General features: G+C 36.0%; 2 protein-coding genes across 4 annotated transcripts in view; one reads left to right on the top strand and one right to left on the bottom strand.

The window, feature by feature from the left end:
* The window catches only part of Rpt6 (26S proteasome regulatory subunit Rpt6), a 31,109-nt gene extending 23,851 nt beyond the window's left edge, over positions 1-7,258 (top strand). Inside the window, exons 7-8 of the mRNA XM_081739635.1 lie at positions 3,066-3,275; positions 6,842-7,258. Of these exons, the coding sequence (XP_081595761.1) occupies positions 3,066-3,275; positions 6,842-6,982 (351 nt within the window). The 3' untranslated portion in view covers positions 6,983-7,258. The remainder of the gene's footprint in view (positions 1-3,065; positions 3,276-6,841) is intronic.
* A 1,352-nt stretch (positions 7,259-8,610) lies between these two features.
* LOC145670996 (multidrug resistance protein homolog 49-like) overlaps positions 8,611-18,010 on the bottom strand; it is a 150,445-nt gene continuing 141,045 nt past the window's right edge. For all 3 annotated transcript variants that reach the window (XM_081739632.1, XM_081739634.1, XM_081739633.1), the window contains 3 exons: positions 17,328-17,534; positions 13,462-13,608; positions 8,611-9,201 (listed from right to left, as the gene is read on the bottom strand). In XM_081739632.1, coding sequence (XP_081595758.1) covers positions 8,998-9,201; positions 13,462-13,608; positions 17,328-17,534 — 558 coding nt within the window. In that variant the 3' untranslated portion in view covers positions 8,611-8,997. The remainder of the gene's footprint in view (positions 9,202-13,461; positions 13,609-17,327; positions 17,535-18,010) is intronic.

Here is an 18,010-nt window from a genome sequence, read left to right as displayed (position 1 = left end):
CACGAACTCGAATTCACTCCTGTCTGTTCTGAAATTTCGACTATCGTGAAACGACTATCTTAGCTGGATTTTTGGCGATTTTTTTTAAATGTCGTCGTTGCGAGATAATGAAAAGCGCCGACCACGAGCATGATCTTCAACACCCATGTCACCAAGTTTAAAGCACCCAAACTACTCGAAAACTTCTGTACGGCTGATAGCATCCTTCTGGAAAGCTTGTTGAACCATTTGGTAAGCTTCCGTTGCTGAGTTCTCAAACATTAAGCAAAGTTTCAAACACATTCTTTGTTTCTTTAAATCTACCATAACGATTTCGCAGGTGGCAAACGAGAACAGTTGATGAAAAACAACACTACGATCAGTCGTTAACCACCTATGCAGACATCGGTTGGGCAACTGATGTGGGAAGGTCTCTATTAGATCCTCCTAGCGGGAGAACTCTCTACTACGCTTAGGAACGGCCGCGCGTTTTCAATCCGTTTTTTTTTTTTCTCGTACATAAGAAAAAAAGCAAGTGGATGGAAAGTTCGTTGAATTTGCATATTATTTGGTCTAGGAATTAATTCGTGCGGGTGGACAAGAGATAGCGCAACGAACGGAGCGTCCCACAGTTCCGTGTATCCACACATGTGTTGCAAACCCCTGTCATCGCGTATCGTTCGTAGTATAGGGCAGTGGATTAAAGCGTCAACAACACCAGTTTGTAGTTAAGTGAACATGGCGCAATTTGTGCCTGATAAAGTGTTTTTGCGGGGTGTCCTGCTGCATTACTTTAACATGCAGAAAAGTGCGACTGAAAGTCATCGTATTTTGGTGGAAGTGTATGGTGACCATGCTCTAGCTGAGCGAACGTGTCAGAAGTGGTTTGCACGGTTTAGAAGTGGTGATTTCGGCTTGGCAGACCAAGAGCGAGCTGGACAGCCAAAAAAATTTCAAGACGAAGAATTGACAGCATTGCTCGAGCAGGATTCGTGTCAAACGCAGGAACAACTTGCAGCAGCATTAGGCGTTGACCAAACAACAGTCTCCAAACGCTTGAAAGCCATGGGAATGATTCAAAAGATGTCACATTGGGTTCCACATGAATTGAAAGACAGAGACGTTGAAAGACGAAAAACCATTTGCGAATTGCTGCTTCAACGACAGAGCAGAAAGGGGTTTCTGCATCGAATTATTACGGGTGATGAGAAGTGGATCCATTACGAGAACCCTAAACGAGAAAAGGCCTGGGTGAAACCAGGTGAACCAGGTCCATCACAACCAAAACGAGATATTCACTGTGCAAAGGTTATGCTGTGCATATGGTGGGATATGAAAGGTGTGGTGTACTATGAGCTGCTGCAACCGGGTGAAACTATGAATGGAGAACGTTATCGACGACAATTAATGCGTTTGAAGCAAGCTCTGGCCAGAACACGACCAGAATGGGAGAACAGATATGATAAACTTATTGTTCAACATGATAACGCTCGCCCACATGTCGCAAAACCGGTCAAAACCTATTTAGAAAATGTCGGATGGGAAGTTTTATCCCACCCGCCGTATTCACCAGACGTTGCTCCTTCGGACTACTACTTGTTCGATTGCATGAACAACGATTTGATTGGACAGCGGTTTACTTCTTCAGAAGATATCGAAACATGGGTCTCTGACTGGATCGCTTCCAAGGATGAGGACTTCTTTCGCCACGGAATCCGTACATTGCCTGACAGATGGGCGAAAGTGGTGGCTAGCGATGGACAATATTTTTCTTAAGGTATTTATGTATTTTGTGTTTGTACTACAGCTTCAATGTGTGCGTACCAACCGCACGAATTAATTCCTAGACCAAATATATTTCAGTACTATCACATCAATAAAAGCACTGACTGGCTTGTCATCGTATAGTGGTTAGACTTTTCTGTAAAGGTGCGACCGGTTTAAGTTTTTTTCTTTTCCGTGTTCTTTCACAGTAGAGTAATGAGTTTTTCAAGGATGCTACCTTGACGGTTAGATTCCTAGTTGAATCTCATGTGGTTCAGATTTGTCTGTTGCCATGCCTCTCACAGTTTCAGTGCTGAAAATGGACACTAAACTGTAATACAAAAGAAACAAGAATTACTTGCTTTCTGTGCACTTTCGCGTATTCAAAATTTGTTGGGTGTACAACGCTGCTGATACAAACACGAGTAAATTTCCTTAATCGTCGTCTTCCTTAGCCTAAACGGCCTAATCGTGGGATGATAAACTGAAAGATTTCATTTCATTTTAGAAACTCAAGTGAAGTTTTTAATCTCACGTTAATAGTAGGTCCAATTCTTCATGACTCGAAGATGTCAAACAAACCATTAGAGAGCTTTTTCACAGATAAATAGTTTACGTTCTTTTAGTGCAGAGACCTGGATTTGTTCTCCAGTGGGGGAGGACCTGAGAGTTTTGATTGATCCCACGTTGAACTGTAGTAGGTGCACATCTTACAGCCTCATAGCTGGAAGGGATATTAAACTTCTAACAGTGAACCAATTCTTAGAATTGAATGGCTTGATTTCAGTAATCCTTTAAGGAATTTGATGAAGTAATGGAAAACGTGGACGTTAATTGCTTGTAGAAAAAAAAAAAAAAAAACTATTCAAAATAAATAAATAAATAAATAATACATTATCCAAAGCGTGTACTATAGTGTTGTGTTTCATAAGTATTCGTTACAACCGAAAGCTTTTATATGTCAGATGGTACATTATGGTACTAATCAACTATAGTCCGCGTCATCCGAATTGACGTGTGGCATCAGCCAATAAGCTGGCAGTGCCCTGTTACTAAACCTTCAGGGAAGAATCTAATCATTCATAACTGTCCACAAATACGAACAAAATCAATTATGAACGATTAGATTCCTCCCTGAAGGTTTATTAACAGGTCACTGCGAGCTTATTGGCCAATGCCACACGCCAATTCGGGTGATGCGGACTATAAACACATATCGAAAGCAGAATATATATATAATAAGAATTCTATGTTGATAGAACAATAACTGCAAGCGAAAACAATTTCTGATTTGTTTCGTATTACTGTTTTATTTCTCGTAGGTGATTATGGCTACGAATAGGATAGATATTCTTGACCCAGCTCTTTTGCGACCTGGACGTATTGATAGGAAGATTGAATTCCCTCCACCAAATGAAGAAGCCCGGTTGGACATTCTGAAAATTCATTCAAGAAAAATGAATCTGACGAGAGGAATCAATTTGAGGAAAATTGCGGAGTTGATGCCGGGTGCATCTGGTGCTGAAGTGAAGGTAAGCAGTTATTTTAATCATTGAATACTTCATGAATACATCTGACTCTGTACATATATCCGTGAATTACGTAACAGTAAATTAAATTTTATCTTCAAGAGCAATTCATAACGACACTCTTTAAATTTTTCGATCAAATGGGTTCGTACGTTAAGAAAAGAGTTTTAGCTGAGAAGGCGTATATGTATTCTTATCCCTCTTGTGTGCGTTATGGAGGCTTTATCAGTCTGAAACCCTAATATCTAAAGAAAGAAAGACAGATAATAATAATTAGAGCTGAATCAGTTGTTAGCAAACTGCGCAGTCGCAACCATTTTTAATTCAGAGAAATCAGGAGATTCTGAATCAACTATTATATTATGGGTATGTTCACGCATAACTTCAACATAGGTGTACTGATTTTGATAATTCTTTTTTGTTTGAAAGAATATACTCCCCTGTGGTTCCATATAAACTTCTGTAGGATCTGATGGTAGTGAAATATCTCAATGGATACTGGGTTAATTACGACAAAGTAATGTGCTGATAGGCAACCATATACTCTGTAGCTTGATTGCATAACAACGCAGGAGTTACACTGCAAAGTTTTGGGACACTTTTATAGTACATTATACCGTCTGTTGTTCGTAACATTTTAAACAAATGGGTTACGTGGGTGAAGTCGGTTAACATTTTTTCTTTGAACAATTACAATTATTACACATTATGATTGGAAGTTTGCTTAGATCATGAAACGTATTGTACGTAAATAAATTTTAAAGTATGTGTAATATTAATTAACACTTACCTATTATATGCCCTGCGAATCCTACATCATTAGCAGAAACTAGAACTGAATTGAAATACAATGGCTGTCACAGAGAACGGGAGACTTGATTCCTGTATAGGAAAACAGCGACCTCTATTGGCTAGCAAATGTATTAGGGCAAAATTTGGTTCATTAACTTCCGATTGAGAACAAAATGAGCGCAATAGATCAAATAGTCGTCACTGCGTAGGAGTTCAAACACAAGCATGTACATGGACCCCTCCAGGAATCATTAGAATAAAACATAAAACGTACAAACCCCAAAAACATTTTTATTCAGAATCAGCCATATCGAGTAGACGTACATCTTTTTCAAAATAGGCACCATTGACAGCTAAGCAAGTTCATACGCTCCTTCCACTGTATGTCTTAGAAAATTCATGGTCAGGTAGTGAACTGTAGAAAACAACATAAGGAATGCTGATCGCAGATTATCAGTGCGGATTTAGACGAAATCGATCAACTATCGACCAAATATTTACCATTCGCCAAATACTCGGAAAAAAGTGGGAATACAGTACCCCGGTACATCAACTATTTATTGATTTTAGAAAGGCGTACGACTCGGTTAGGAGAGAAACATTATACAACGTTCTTGCAGAACTTGGAATACCGAGAAAGCTAATTAGATTAATTAAGATATGTTTAAATGAATCCCAAAGTAAAGTCCGGGTAGGAAAATTTTTGTCCACGAGCTTTCACGTCGAAAATGGCCTGAAACAAGGAGATGCGTTGTCGCCATTATTATTTAACTTCGTTTTGGAGTGCGCTATAAGGAAAATCAAAGAAAACAACCAGGGCTTACAGTTGAACGGTATTCACCAGGTTATGGCATATGCTGATGATGTAAATTTAATAGGAGATGATAGGAGAACAATAGAAAGAAATGCAGAGATCTTATTAAACACTTGCAGGGACATGGGTTTAGAAGTAAATGCAGAGAAAACTAAATACATGGAAGTGCGTCGGGACCGGAATACAGCAAATTATGGATGCGTTAAAATACTAAATAATACTTTTGATAAAGTGGATACTTTCAAATATCTAGGATCAATATTAACAGAGGAAAATCATATTCACGGAGAAATTAAATGTCGACTAAAAGCAGGGAATTCGTGTTACTATTCGGTTCAAAATCTCTTGTCGTCGCGAATTCTGTCGAGGAATTTGAAACTTAAAATATACAAAACGATAATCATGCCTGTAGTTCTGTATGGCTGCGAAACATGGTCACTTACTCTGAGAGAAGAACATAGACTGAAAGTATTTGAAAACAAGATCCTGAGACGAATATTCGGACCCAAGAGGAACGGGAATGGGGAATGGCGGAAACTTCATAACGAGGAACTACATAAGTTATATGGTCTACCCAACATTGTTAGGGTCGTCTAGTCTAGGAGGCTTAGGTGGGCGGGTCGTGTAGCTAGAATGGAAGAAAGTAGAAACGCTTTCAAAGTCTTGACTGGAAGACCAATCGGAAAACGACCATTAGGAAGACCTAGGCGCAGATGGGAGGACAATATTAAGATAGATCTCGCAGAGATTGGAATACAGAGTAGAAACTGGATGCAGTTAGCTAAGGATAGAAGTCAGTGGAGAGCTTTTGTGAACGCGGCATTGAACCTCCGGGTTCCATAGGCCATAGAGTGAGTGAGTTAGATCGCAATTTTTGGGACCGAAAAGGCATGGTGTACCAAACCATTGTTCCTCCCGGGTAAACTGTGAATGCAGTGTACTACCAAGGAGTTATCGAGACTCTGCGCCAGCAATTAAAAAAAAATCCCCCATCCAGCACACAGCCTGCACCTTGCACCCTGTGGTGGTTGTCATTTCATGACGAACAAAAAAGTGATCACCGCAGCGCAAGTTTTCTTTGGCGAGGGAGGCCCGAATTCGATTCCCGGCGGAAGCTCATGTGGCTCGGATTCCAGGTTATCTGTTAGATCCATGTCTCATAGTGTCACTGCTGAAAGGAATGCTAAACTGAAAAATCAAATCAAAAATTGCCCTTCTTTCTCTCTAAAACGGAGCTTTTCTCATAATCGAAGTAGGTTTCACCTGCTTCTTAATGCAGGATCAGTACCAAAAGTTCTTTACCCTACCAGCAATGGAGCTTTCATGAACATTTGGTCTGCAAAACTAAGGTGTAGGATTAGGAGTCCTAGTGGTTACTTTGATGGAACTGAGGATCTTTAACAGGGTTCCCATCATTCTGGAAAACCCGAGAAGTCAGGGAATTCAGCTAACGTAAAAAGGCTTGAAAAATCAGGGACTTCCATGAAAAGCTTAAAAGACCTGCAAAAGTCAGGGAATTTTAAGTATTGATTTTTACTTCTCAGAACTATTTCTCTTTTTTGCCTTACCCGGCTATTTGGTAGGGGATACCTGATTAAAATAATAAGTTAGTTTTGAAAATTTCCCCACCTACGTACACACTACACACATGTACACTCATAGTAGATTAAGAACCTCTTGTTCGGGAGAAATACTGTTGTTCTTTTACATTATACAGATGTAAATATAAATAGACGTGGAAATTTGTAAATCGTGATTTGGAAAACTTGAAAATGTCAGAGAATTCGTGCTAGCCAAATAAGTGAGAATCCTGATTAAATGATAATATAAATGAGAGTTTTACAATATGCTCTAAACAGAAAAACAAAACAAATGTTTCATATACTTGCAACGTCAATTATACTTAAATGGAAAGGCGAAACTAACTCATGTTTTTAATGTCTTCTTGTTTCTGTTGTGGTAGGGTGTTTGCACTGAAGCTGGGATGTATGCTCTGAGAGAGCGTCGAGTACATGTGACACAAGAGGACTTCGAAATGGCCGTAGCTAAAGTAATGCAGAAGGATTCCGAGAAGAATATGTCGATCAAGAAATTATGGAAGTGAATTACTTACTTGCATTTTTTTCGTGTGTGTGTCGATTTTGTATTTATTGGAATCAGAAAGAGAAAGTGGGTTTGTTACATTAAAAAAAAAGTCTTATTATTTTTTTGGAACCGTTTTTACTAAACTTCGTTAATAAAATTTCTTATGACAATTTCCAAGTGAGTTAAAACTATTAGCAGTGAAGATGAGAGAGAAATGTTAAATGTAAATAGACCTAATTGATCTTTTTTTTTCTGTTCAAGTATTATTTTAACAATAAAGTTATAATATGTGAAACTCTTGTTTTATTAATTAGGAAACCTTGTTACTTTAATATATATTTTAATTTTTAAAAATAAACATGTTAATATATTTTAATTTCATCATCATCATCATCATCACCGTCTTCCGTAACCTCGGAGCATAATTGTGGAGGTTATATTTTAAAAAGTAAAAAGGCTTAAAAAAATATCAATACTGGAAACTACATACCAATGAAATGGGAGCAGTCTTGAAATCATTGAATAGAAGATAAAAAAAATACCTTGTAATTAAAACTTTGTCGTATGAGTAGGTAAGGAAACAACTGCTGAAACATTGAAATCTTCCAGCTTTAAACACTCAAACAAAGAAAATATAAACCATAATTTATCGTTGTCTCAGATCATTTTTTTCTTTCTTAACAGAGGTGTCATCAATATATACATTTTGTGATCATAGCAGGTAATACTTTTATTACTCACTTTTTTCTTTTTCATTCTTCCAAATAACAGAGAATCATTAGTTTTATTTCATCAATTTGCAAATACATGGCATTACAATACTTTCTGAAGCGGTTAGCCTGCCAAAGATTTAAAAGTAGAATTTATATTTAAAAAAAAAATGGCTACTTACCAATGACTCCTCCCTTGAAAAATTTAAAGATTTTGACGTTTCGGAACTCTCAGCTGGTTCCTTCCTCAATGGCAAGGTAAAAAGGATTAAAAGGAGTAAAACCAGGAATACATACCACTAAACAAAAGTAACGTAGAAAAAAGATCCTGAGATGAACAGAGCAGAGTGAAAAAAAGAATGAACTGAATAAAAAGAACGCGGTGTCTATGCAATTATAAATTATAATAGAATTTATATTGTTTATGTAGTGTTACTTGTGAAAAATTACGATGTACCTTTCTCACTAGATCAGGGGTTATTTATTCTCGAGGGTTTTGCTTTCTTTTTTAATCAAAGGCACATATGGTGAACAATTTCGTAGTTTTACAAAAGCTTTAATAGAATACTCCAAGAAGGATTACGGGTATCAATGGTATAGTTCTGTCGTGCAACAGCTTTCACCTGCATTGCATTTCCAATGCCCATTGCAGGAGTTTTTTCTTTGATTCAAAGGTTATAGTCCATTTCATATTTGCTTGCTAAATATACCTCAAGTAATGTCTTACATACTCTCTCACTAAACAAACTAAATATATGAACATAAGTGTATATATATATGCGATTCGTCCTTAAGGAAGAGAAGGTCCTTGAAAGTATTAAAATGTTTGCCTTCGAAAAAGCCTGGCAAACATGCACCAGGAATTGAGAGAAGGCGTGCGTAGTCCACTAGTCATGAGGGTCTCTTAATTTCTTTTCCATTATATATTGGAGAATCTATAACTAGAAGGACTACGCAATGTGTATGTTAAGTGTACAATAGTAAAAGTTTAGCCGATGATAAGTCCGCTTGTATTCAATACATATAGCCTTTTTTTAATGCCTATTCGAGATAAGTTTACTTTTTAAGACATTGAAAAACATCAATCTATGCATATTAAGCCCCACTCTACATGTAACAGTATTCACTCTTTTATATTGAAAATCATGTTCGAGCCATGCAAGTGTTCTCTAGTACGTGGATATGTTAACAAAATCTCCATATTATTTCGGTTAATACAATTAAACTTCCTCAGGAGGTACTGAAAGGAATGACTTTTATTAACAATGATTTGAACATATTTCATGTATTTCACACAAAGATCAGCAGCTAACATAAAATAATTTTAGTCATTAGCATCATTTGATTGAGCCCACAACCTCTTATAGTAGTCGTTTGATTTTAGAAGGTCTGAATGTTTTCCTTCAGCAGCAATGCGACCATGTTTAAGCACATATATGTGATCTGCGTCATCAATGAAAAATGGATTTTCTGTTGTTATAATGGAGGTTCTTCCTAAACAAGCATGGCGAAGCCCTCTTTTGACCATCTGAAAGCATAATTGAAAGTATAAATTATGGAAGAGCCATATTTTTGTTCACATGGCCATTGCTGTATAAGCCTGTCCAAACCAGCAACGTAACTGTTAGGGTCTTCAATATAGGCGGGTCTATCTGGTTGGGGGGAAGATAAATTCTCCCCTTCTCTGAACGATAAAGGTCAGGCTACATATTACGGCGGTTTTGTAGGTATTGTTGTTTGAAGTATGCCTCGTATAATGTATGGCTTAGTTCTTATATAATATAATATGGTTTAATTTAAAGCTATCTCATTCTTTACCTAAACAAAAGAAACATACTTGAGACTACAGATAATCAAAACTTATACTTAATGGTAATCGAAAGATATCTTATTATGGTAACGAACATTATTTCAATAAATATTTTCTTTTAATATCTTACGACTAGTCTTAAGAGAATCTTGACATTCTTTACAATTTATATATATGAAAATCAAAGTGACTATGTTTGTGAGTTCATACCTCTAGAACCACCCCTGACTGATTTTCAACATAGCTGAGGTTCGGGCCTGGGATGGTTTTTATCATGTCACTTTGACTGTGCAACTTAGGGGAGGGGAGATATTTAAAAATGATCGAAAATGACCGATATTAGTGTCGAATCCATAGTTTTCAAGGTCACTGAGATGAACAGTGACACTTCCGATGTCGTTTAAATCCAAATTCAATCCTTTAGTGCAAAATGAAACTTATTCTTCCCGTGCGAAAAACGGGTATTTTGCTAGTTACCAATAATTTTAGTTATTAGTATTCGATGTCCCCATGACATAAGTATCTTCAATACAATTTCATTCAAATCTTGTTCTTTTCTAGATTCTAAAAGCTAACTCCTGATAACCACACTTAACATAGGCAGAATTTTCCGTGTTCAGTATGACTAGAAGAGAGGAATTAACAAAATTAAATAATTTCATGTTTTGGTTTTGTGTTGAGGTCGATGCTATCGTTACGAATGCTTATTATCTTAAAACAGACTAATATCGCCAACTGTATATCGGTTACCTCGCGCACATACTGCTTTCCTTTCTTCTAATGATGCCATACGTACCAGTTATGAAATCCAGATTCCAAAAAAGAAAAAAAAGCTTCTATTATGAAAAACTTAGTGTAAATGCAGTTAATAATGTACGAAACAAACTTATAATAGACTTAACATTTATGACTCCCCTCCATGCAATTAAAAAAAATTAAAATTAATTTCTCACCTATATTTTTAATTGTAGTGCAAGTAACCTTGAATCTGCTTAATCTATAAGATAATTTGTGACAGTGAAAGAATGTCATTAGAATTTTAATAACAATCTTACCATGTACAAAAGTAATAGAAATACAGGGATATTGAAAATTAGATTTCTCTCTTCTATATTATTATTTGGCTGATGTTTAGCAGAAGGGGTCCAGCAATTGTTTCTAAAAAATGTTATAAATTCGGTAAGTTCTGTTTACATTAGATTAGTTTAGGTTACATTATGTTAGTGTAAGGGTTCAGCATAATTTTCCAAAAAAAAAAAAAAAAAAAAAAGATAGAATTTCGCTTATTTCTACTAACATTAGTTTAGTTTAGGTTAGATTAGATTTGCTTACGTTATGTTAGGTCTAAGTATTTGAATCATCCATTTCTCCTGTAAATTTTATGTTTTTTACGTGCTTATGGACCTCTTCTGCTAAACATAACCCTAAAATTAAAAAAAAAAAAAATCTCTAAATAATTGAACTTCCACATAATATAACTTAGTAATGCATTAACTCACATATTTGTCTGCTACAATTTCTTAACTTTGGAAGAGAAGTTATGGAGAAATATTGAGAAATCAGTGTTGCCATACAATTCCCTTAAATAACCTTAAAATAATCTTAACTTTCCCAAATTTCCCTCAATAACTTCCCTTCACAACCTGTGGCTCCCAAACTGTTGAGAATAGAACCCATGTCCATTTGAACCTTTTTGCTTAGAATCACTGGTACCACCGATTTCCAAAGTATTGCTACGTTCTCCCAGGACCTGGTTCCAGTAAATAACCGGCTAAGTCGACTCTTTTTGAGAATTTAGATTTTACAGGTACAATCCGCGGCAAAAAACCTGCAACATGAGGATGTAAGTTTATTGTGAAACTACGCCTAACAGCACAGGGAATGAACATAACGTCTAAGTGGAACGAATCACGCCAGGATAAGCCTTGGTCTCCTCCCGTGCACACTTATTTTGGAGCAAAAGACTTCGTCATTTCACAATAAACTTATATGCTCATGTTGCAGGTTTTTTGCCGCGGATTGTACAAGCTTCTTTTGGCGAGTTCTACATTGTGTAGAAGCGGCTAAGACGAATTCATAAATTTGAGGAAGTTACAGCATTTGGTTATGTCAAAATTAGCCAGGTAACTATTGTAAAATTTACCTTTAAACTACTCTTCTGTAAAATTTACTTTTACCGACTTAGCCGGTTATTCACTGGAACCAGCCATATGTTTTTACAAATGTAACACAGACGAAAAGTGTAAGGTAATACGGGCAAGATTTTGCACCTAATCAGGACCTAATAGAGTATATACAAAGTTTGTATAAATATATCAGCATATAAATTGATGGGAATAGTTGAAAACGTTACTGAATCAAATCATGTAATTTTTGTATAATGTACTTATATATACGAGAGTTTATTAAATAAAGGAATATATAATAACCTATATTATTAGACTCGACTTAAGCATACAATTCATTCAACAGCCAGTGAAAATCTATTCATGTTATAACAAAATTTAAATACATTAATAGGTTATAATAAGACAACAAGCAAAGAGACAGGGGGGGGGGGGGAGCAGCAAAAATACCCAAAAGAAATTTGATATTTAGATCTCCTACATTTTATAATTGATGATAATTTTGCATGCATTACTGATTATAAATGTAGTTTTATTATGTTGTTTGGCCAGCATAATACGAGGCGCATCCAGAAAGTAGCTTTCCCATGCATCCCATAGCTAGGAGACCTATGTTGCGAGAAGCAACTGCGTGCACGTAAGAAAGAAGGTCCTAGCATGGCGCATGCTCCAGCGGAACTTCCTTAATGCTCTCAGTAGCGTCGTGGTAGAGGTTGAAGATGTACGTTCCTATTCCAGCTCCCGCCGCGTGTGAAGTGCGAGCAGTGATAAAAGTTTTTGAATGCACAGGGCATAACGCCGATTGAAATCCATCGTCAGCTGTATCGTTGCAAAAATGTCAATGCTAACCCCATGCGCCTTGCTTTGTGTTCTGGAGTCAGTTTTTCGGCACGCACTTGGCACACAACTTCTTGTACCAGTACAACAGGCGCTCCGTGACTATGGTGTGCAATATAGATCAGGGAATCTGCAAGAACTGACCGCTAAGTTCCGTTATTGTGAAGCGACGATTCTTCATGATGCGTTCCCAAGCAAGGATCACAAGGTCACCTGTGATGACAGTTGGCTTCCCACTGCACATTTTGGCGTCCTGCTCCAAATTGTCTACATCAGCAACGCGCCATGTGTTTGCTCATGATGTGCTATAGATCTGGCACAGCTGACGATGGATTTCAATCGCCGCTATGCTCTGTACTTTTAAAAACTTTATCACTGCTCGCACTTCACATGTGGCGGGAGCTAGAATAGGAATGTCCATCTTCAACCACTGCCACGACGTTCCACTGGCGCATGCGCCATGCTAGGACCTTATTCTCTCACGTGCACGCAGTTGCTTCGCGCAACATACGCTTTCCTAGCTATGAGATGCGTGGGAATTTTACTTTCTGGATGCACTTCATAATTGATAGTTGTGTGTTGTATTCGGACCATATACTCTCAAACCGAGTACGATTAGTAACTCGGTCTTGAGAAGTGTGGTGTATACATTTAGAAGTCTGGCAAACAGCTTAGTCAATCTGGTAAGACTAAACAGGCTACAAGGCAGTCAACAAAAAAGCGAGAACAAGGGTTAGCTTAAGTCTAGACCTAACTGCAAAAACTGGTATAATTAGCAAATATTAGATAGTAAATTGTCCTTGTTGTTGATAATCATAATGAACAATCCGTAAGTAAACAATTATAATAATACATGGTGTCAGGTGTATTATTCTACCTGTACATTAAAATAGCAGAAGCAATCTGATACCTATTAAATAGGGAGGGAATTCATAACTCTAAAATTAGCCTAAATCACGGGGTATTACAAACAAACGTTCATTATTTCTATGCTGTTTTGTGTGTTCTTACATACCTCATTGACTTCCTCGTCTGGATCAGAGGGTACCATATCAATTAACAAAATAGAAGGGTCTTTCATTAAAGCTCTTGCCAAAGACAATCTGAACTTCTGATCACTACTCAGAGTGATTCCATTATTACCAATCTCAGTATCATATCCCTAGGAGAAATGTCTGATTGTAATAACGTAGTACAATATCCATGGTTAATTTAGTAAAATACAGATGTTTTAAATGCATAGTTAGTAACTCAGTGTGAACTAATATCCTGTACATGTTAAACCTAGGAGTTAACATTTTGCTACTTAAGAGCATGCCTTACTAAAAATAATACAAAATTTACCAGTTTTCTTTTGTCTTGTCTTTCATAAGTGAAAGGAGATAATGAAATGCAACTTACCACAGTCATAGATAATGTTATTCTACAACACAAAATATGAACCTGAAGAATTTCAGTGTTGCCATCCATAGATATTACAATGTTACCAGAATAACATTTCTCCCAAAATCTAAGTTAAGGCAGCGACTAGAGGAGCGAATTCAACTGCATTTGATTACATATCATGTCTTGGTATCCTATGAACTACTTTTTAAATAATAGTTGTATTTAGTTTGTAATAACAAAAAAAAAATAGTTTTAACATACAGTTATTAAAATTAAATAATAATGTTATTTAAAAAGTAGTTCACTGGATACCAAGATAACATGATACGTAATTAAATGCAGTTGAGTTCGTTCCTCTAGTTGCTGCCTTAACTTAGATTTTGGGGAAAATATTATTCTGACAATACTGTAATTTCTATGGATGGCAACACTGAACATTCTTTAGGTTCATATTTTCTGTTGCAGAGTAACATTATCTATGATTGTGGTAAGTTGCATTTCATTATCTCCTGACACTTATGAAGAACAAGCAAAAGAAAAATGGTAAATTTTATATTATTTTTAGTAAGTCAGGTTTTTAAGAGTAATAAGTAAGCGTAAAATAAAAGCTATCATTTTCGTCTATTTATCTAGAAATATCTTCAGTAGTAGTGAGAAAAAAATAAAGTGAAAGAAAGGTAAAAAGACACTGAAGAATGGAAAACATAGTTGAAAGCATAGTACTTCAATTATTATATGATGTTCGGTAAAATAATCTGTGTTGTACGATGAACTTTTTTTTAAAATTTTATTTATTTATTTATTTATTTATTTATTTACAATCGTTTCATTGGGTTATTTTTCTATTTGTTAGAGTCAAATTTTGGAACTTAATTTTCGTGCACTCCCACACTAACTAGAGCTCCAAAGTTTTGTACGGTACAGAAACCCGATGACAATACATTATTTTCACATAATTTCGCTTTAGCTTAGCTTATAATTTTACTATAAAATTAATTTAGATATTTTACAAATGCATGAAGATCGTGTATATTCATAGGCAACGTTAATTAATAAAGCATTACCTTAACAAATGACAGAGCGGTTCAGTTTTGGTTTAAGATCTTTATGTGACGCCTCTAACTGAAAAGTTTGGAACTATTGTCTTCCAGAAGTCGTTTGGTGTCCCGAAAAAAAAAAAAAAAAAAAATACAAATGAGTCACAAAATGCGTCCCGTTATGTTAAAAAAAGCGCCCTGTTTTTGGCTCGTAGTTGCGGTGTATAATTTTTCGCATGTTCTTAAATCCCATAGTTGGGACTTCGTTTGGAAAGATTTCGAAATTTTAAAAATAACTTTGTATTTTTCAAGCAGTTGTTTTTGTAGCAAATTTCATGTTTCGACGTTCGATAACCTTCCGTGGGGAGATAAAGATTACTTCTTCCGTACTTACATTAATGACGACATAACAATAATTACCCTAGGTGGATTGCAATACCTATGCCCGTTTACTGACAATATGAGTGTCCCTTTTTATTTTTGAATCTAGTCACTCTACGCTAAGACTAGAAGCATTCTGTGCTCTTCCTAAGGTTGAGGTCTAAAGCTTTTATGGATATTAGGGAAGAAGTTCTCCCGCTCCTATTGTTTTTAATCTTAACTTCATTTCTTCAGTTTCCCCCTTCCCTTACACAAAAATTTCCTTTTAGTGCGGTTTTCTACACTTTACAGCTTGCAGATGATATGGCGCCTGTTGCAGAATCTGCAGAGAAAGTCAATAAGAGGTTAGAAAACGTGGAAGGACTGTGAAGAATAGGGAATGAAAATAAATGTTAGAAAGACAAAAGCTATGGTGATTGGAACGAAGGGGTCGATGTCAAATATAGAAATAGGAAGAGAGAAAATAGAAAATGAGACTAGTTTTCGATACTTTTGTAGAATTATTAGTAGTGATATAAAGTGTGCACGTGAAATAAAAGCAAGGATAGGAACTTATAGGAGAAAGAAAAAACCTATTTTGTAGAATCTTGAATAAAGAGTTGAGAAAAATACGTATCTAATGCTTCGTGTGAAGTATTGTGTTGTATAGGTCAGAAACATGGACATTACGCAAAATGATGAAAAACGACTCGAAGCTTTCAAAATATGGGTGTGGAGTTTTTATTTTTGAATCTAGTCACTCTACGCTAAGACTAGAAGCATTCTGTGCTCTTCCTAAGGTTGAGGTCTAAAGCTTTTATGGATATTAGGGAAGAAGTTCTCCCGCTCCTATTGTTTTTAATCTTAACTTCATTTCTTCAGTCTCCCCCTTCCCTTACACAAAAATTTCCTTTTAGTGCGGTTTTCTACACCTTACAGCTTGCAGATGATATGGCGCCTATTGCAGAATCTGCAGAGAAAGTCAATAAGAGGTTAGAAAACGTGGAAGGACTGTGAAGAATAGGGAATGAAAATAAATGTTAGAAAGACAAAAGCTATGGTGATTGGAACGAAGGGGTCGATGTCAAATATAGAAATAGGAAGAGAGAAAATAGAAAATGAGACTAGTTTTCGATACTTTTGTAGAATTATTAGTAGTGATATAAAGTGTGCACGTGAAATAAAAGCAAGGATAGGAACTTATAGGAGAAAGAAAAAACCTATTTTGTAGAATCTTGAATAAAGAGTTGAGAAAAATACGTATCTAATGCTTCGTGTGAAGTATTGTGTTGTATAGGTCAGAAACATGGACATTACGCAAAATGATGAAAAACGACTCGAAGCTTTCAAAATATGGGTGTGGAGTTGAATGGAAAGAATTAGCTAGATCGAGTAGAAAACGAATGAGAGGGTGTTAGAAATGGTGGGGGAGAAAAGAAAACTTTTAGATATTGTTAAGAAGAGGAAGAGAAACTGGTTGGGACATTGACTAGGAAGGAACCGTATCATGCGGAATGTACTAGAGGGTATAATGGCAGGAAAGAGAGGAAGAAGGCGAAGGAGACTATAATTAATGAATGATATCAAAACAGAGAAATCACGTGAAGACGGAGAGGTTAGCGGAAGACCGTGGAGCATGGAAGCTCCTGAGTTGCAGCGAGTGACCTGCCAATGATGGTAGAATACCTATGATGATGATGATGATTTTACACTTTTGTTAATAAGGAACTAACACTTAATTACCCTACCAACAACTTCAGGTTTTAACAATGATTCCTATAGAATAAAGACTGTAATGGATATCATGAGCCGATTTTCTGGTATCAATTAAGCATCCCAAGAATATATCCCATTTCTCTACTAAAACCGGAAGTAGTAAAAATTTATAACTTCCGGTTTCAAAATTAACTGATACATATCACTACATACAAACCAAACGCCTTCACACGTTGTATAAGTAACAAGTGACCTGGTACTTGTTAATTATTATTGATGATAAAATAAAAACAGCAATCAGATTTTAGTTAATAGATATGCATTCTACGCATATAAAGACTTTTATCTTTCAAAAAAAAAAAAAAAAAAAATCTATTCTTACCTCTGGCAATGCATTGATGAAGTTATGTGCATTAGCTTTCTCAGTTACTGCTCTAACTTCTTCCATTAGAACTCTCCTATTGGGGATTCCATATTCAATGTTTTGAAGCACGGTGCCGTCGAAGAGGTCTGACTGTTGCGGCACAAACGACATCTTTCTTCTCAAGTTTTTCATAGAATACCCAATGATATTCTTGTTGTCCAGCAACTAAATCACAAGAATAACATTAACTATGAACATTATTCAATGATAATGACGAATTCGTGTGTTTGTTGTATATAGCTGTGTTGAAAAGAAATCTGTAGTTTAACGTCCTACTTTTCTTTCTTTGAATATTATATTAAAGCATTTTATATAAATATCAATTACCGTTCTAACGCAAAGAGTGCAAAAGTAACTGGACCGGGACCTCCAGCATACCTTACCGATACGTTAATTCAGCGTTCCCCAACCTTTTCAACTTGCGGCACACTATAGGTGTAACTTGAATTCTCGCGGCACACCCATATATATATATATATATATATATATATATATATATATAATTTATTATTATTATTATTTGTAAATATAAAATACCGTGGTATTTTTATGTGATTACTGATCTCCTTACAGAGAAGAAAGCTCGACCACTGATTTTCCCCCGTGGTAAATCATTATGCTTATTTTTCATTTTAATTTTA

The sequence above is a fragment of the Thermobia domestica genome, chromosome 15 (genome assembly GCF_964235325.1).
Source record: "Thermobia domestica chromosome 15, izTheDome1.hap1.1, whole genome shotgun sequence".
Taxonomy (NCBI): domain Eukaryota; kingdom Metazoa; phylum Arthropoda; class Insecta; order Zygentoma; family Lepismatidae; genus Thermobia; species Thermobia domestica.
Note: the sequence above shows the minus strand (reverse complement) of the source record. Positions and strands in the feature narration are given on the sequence as shown.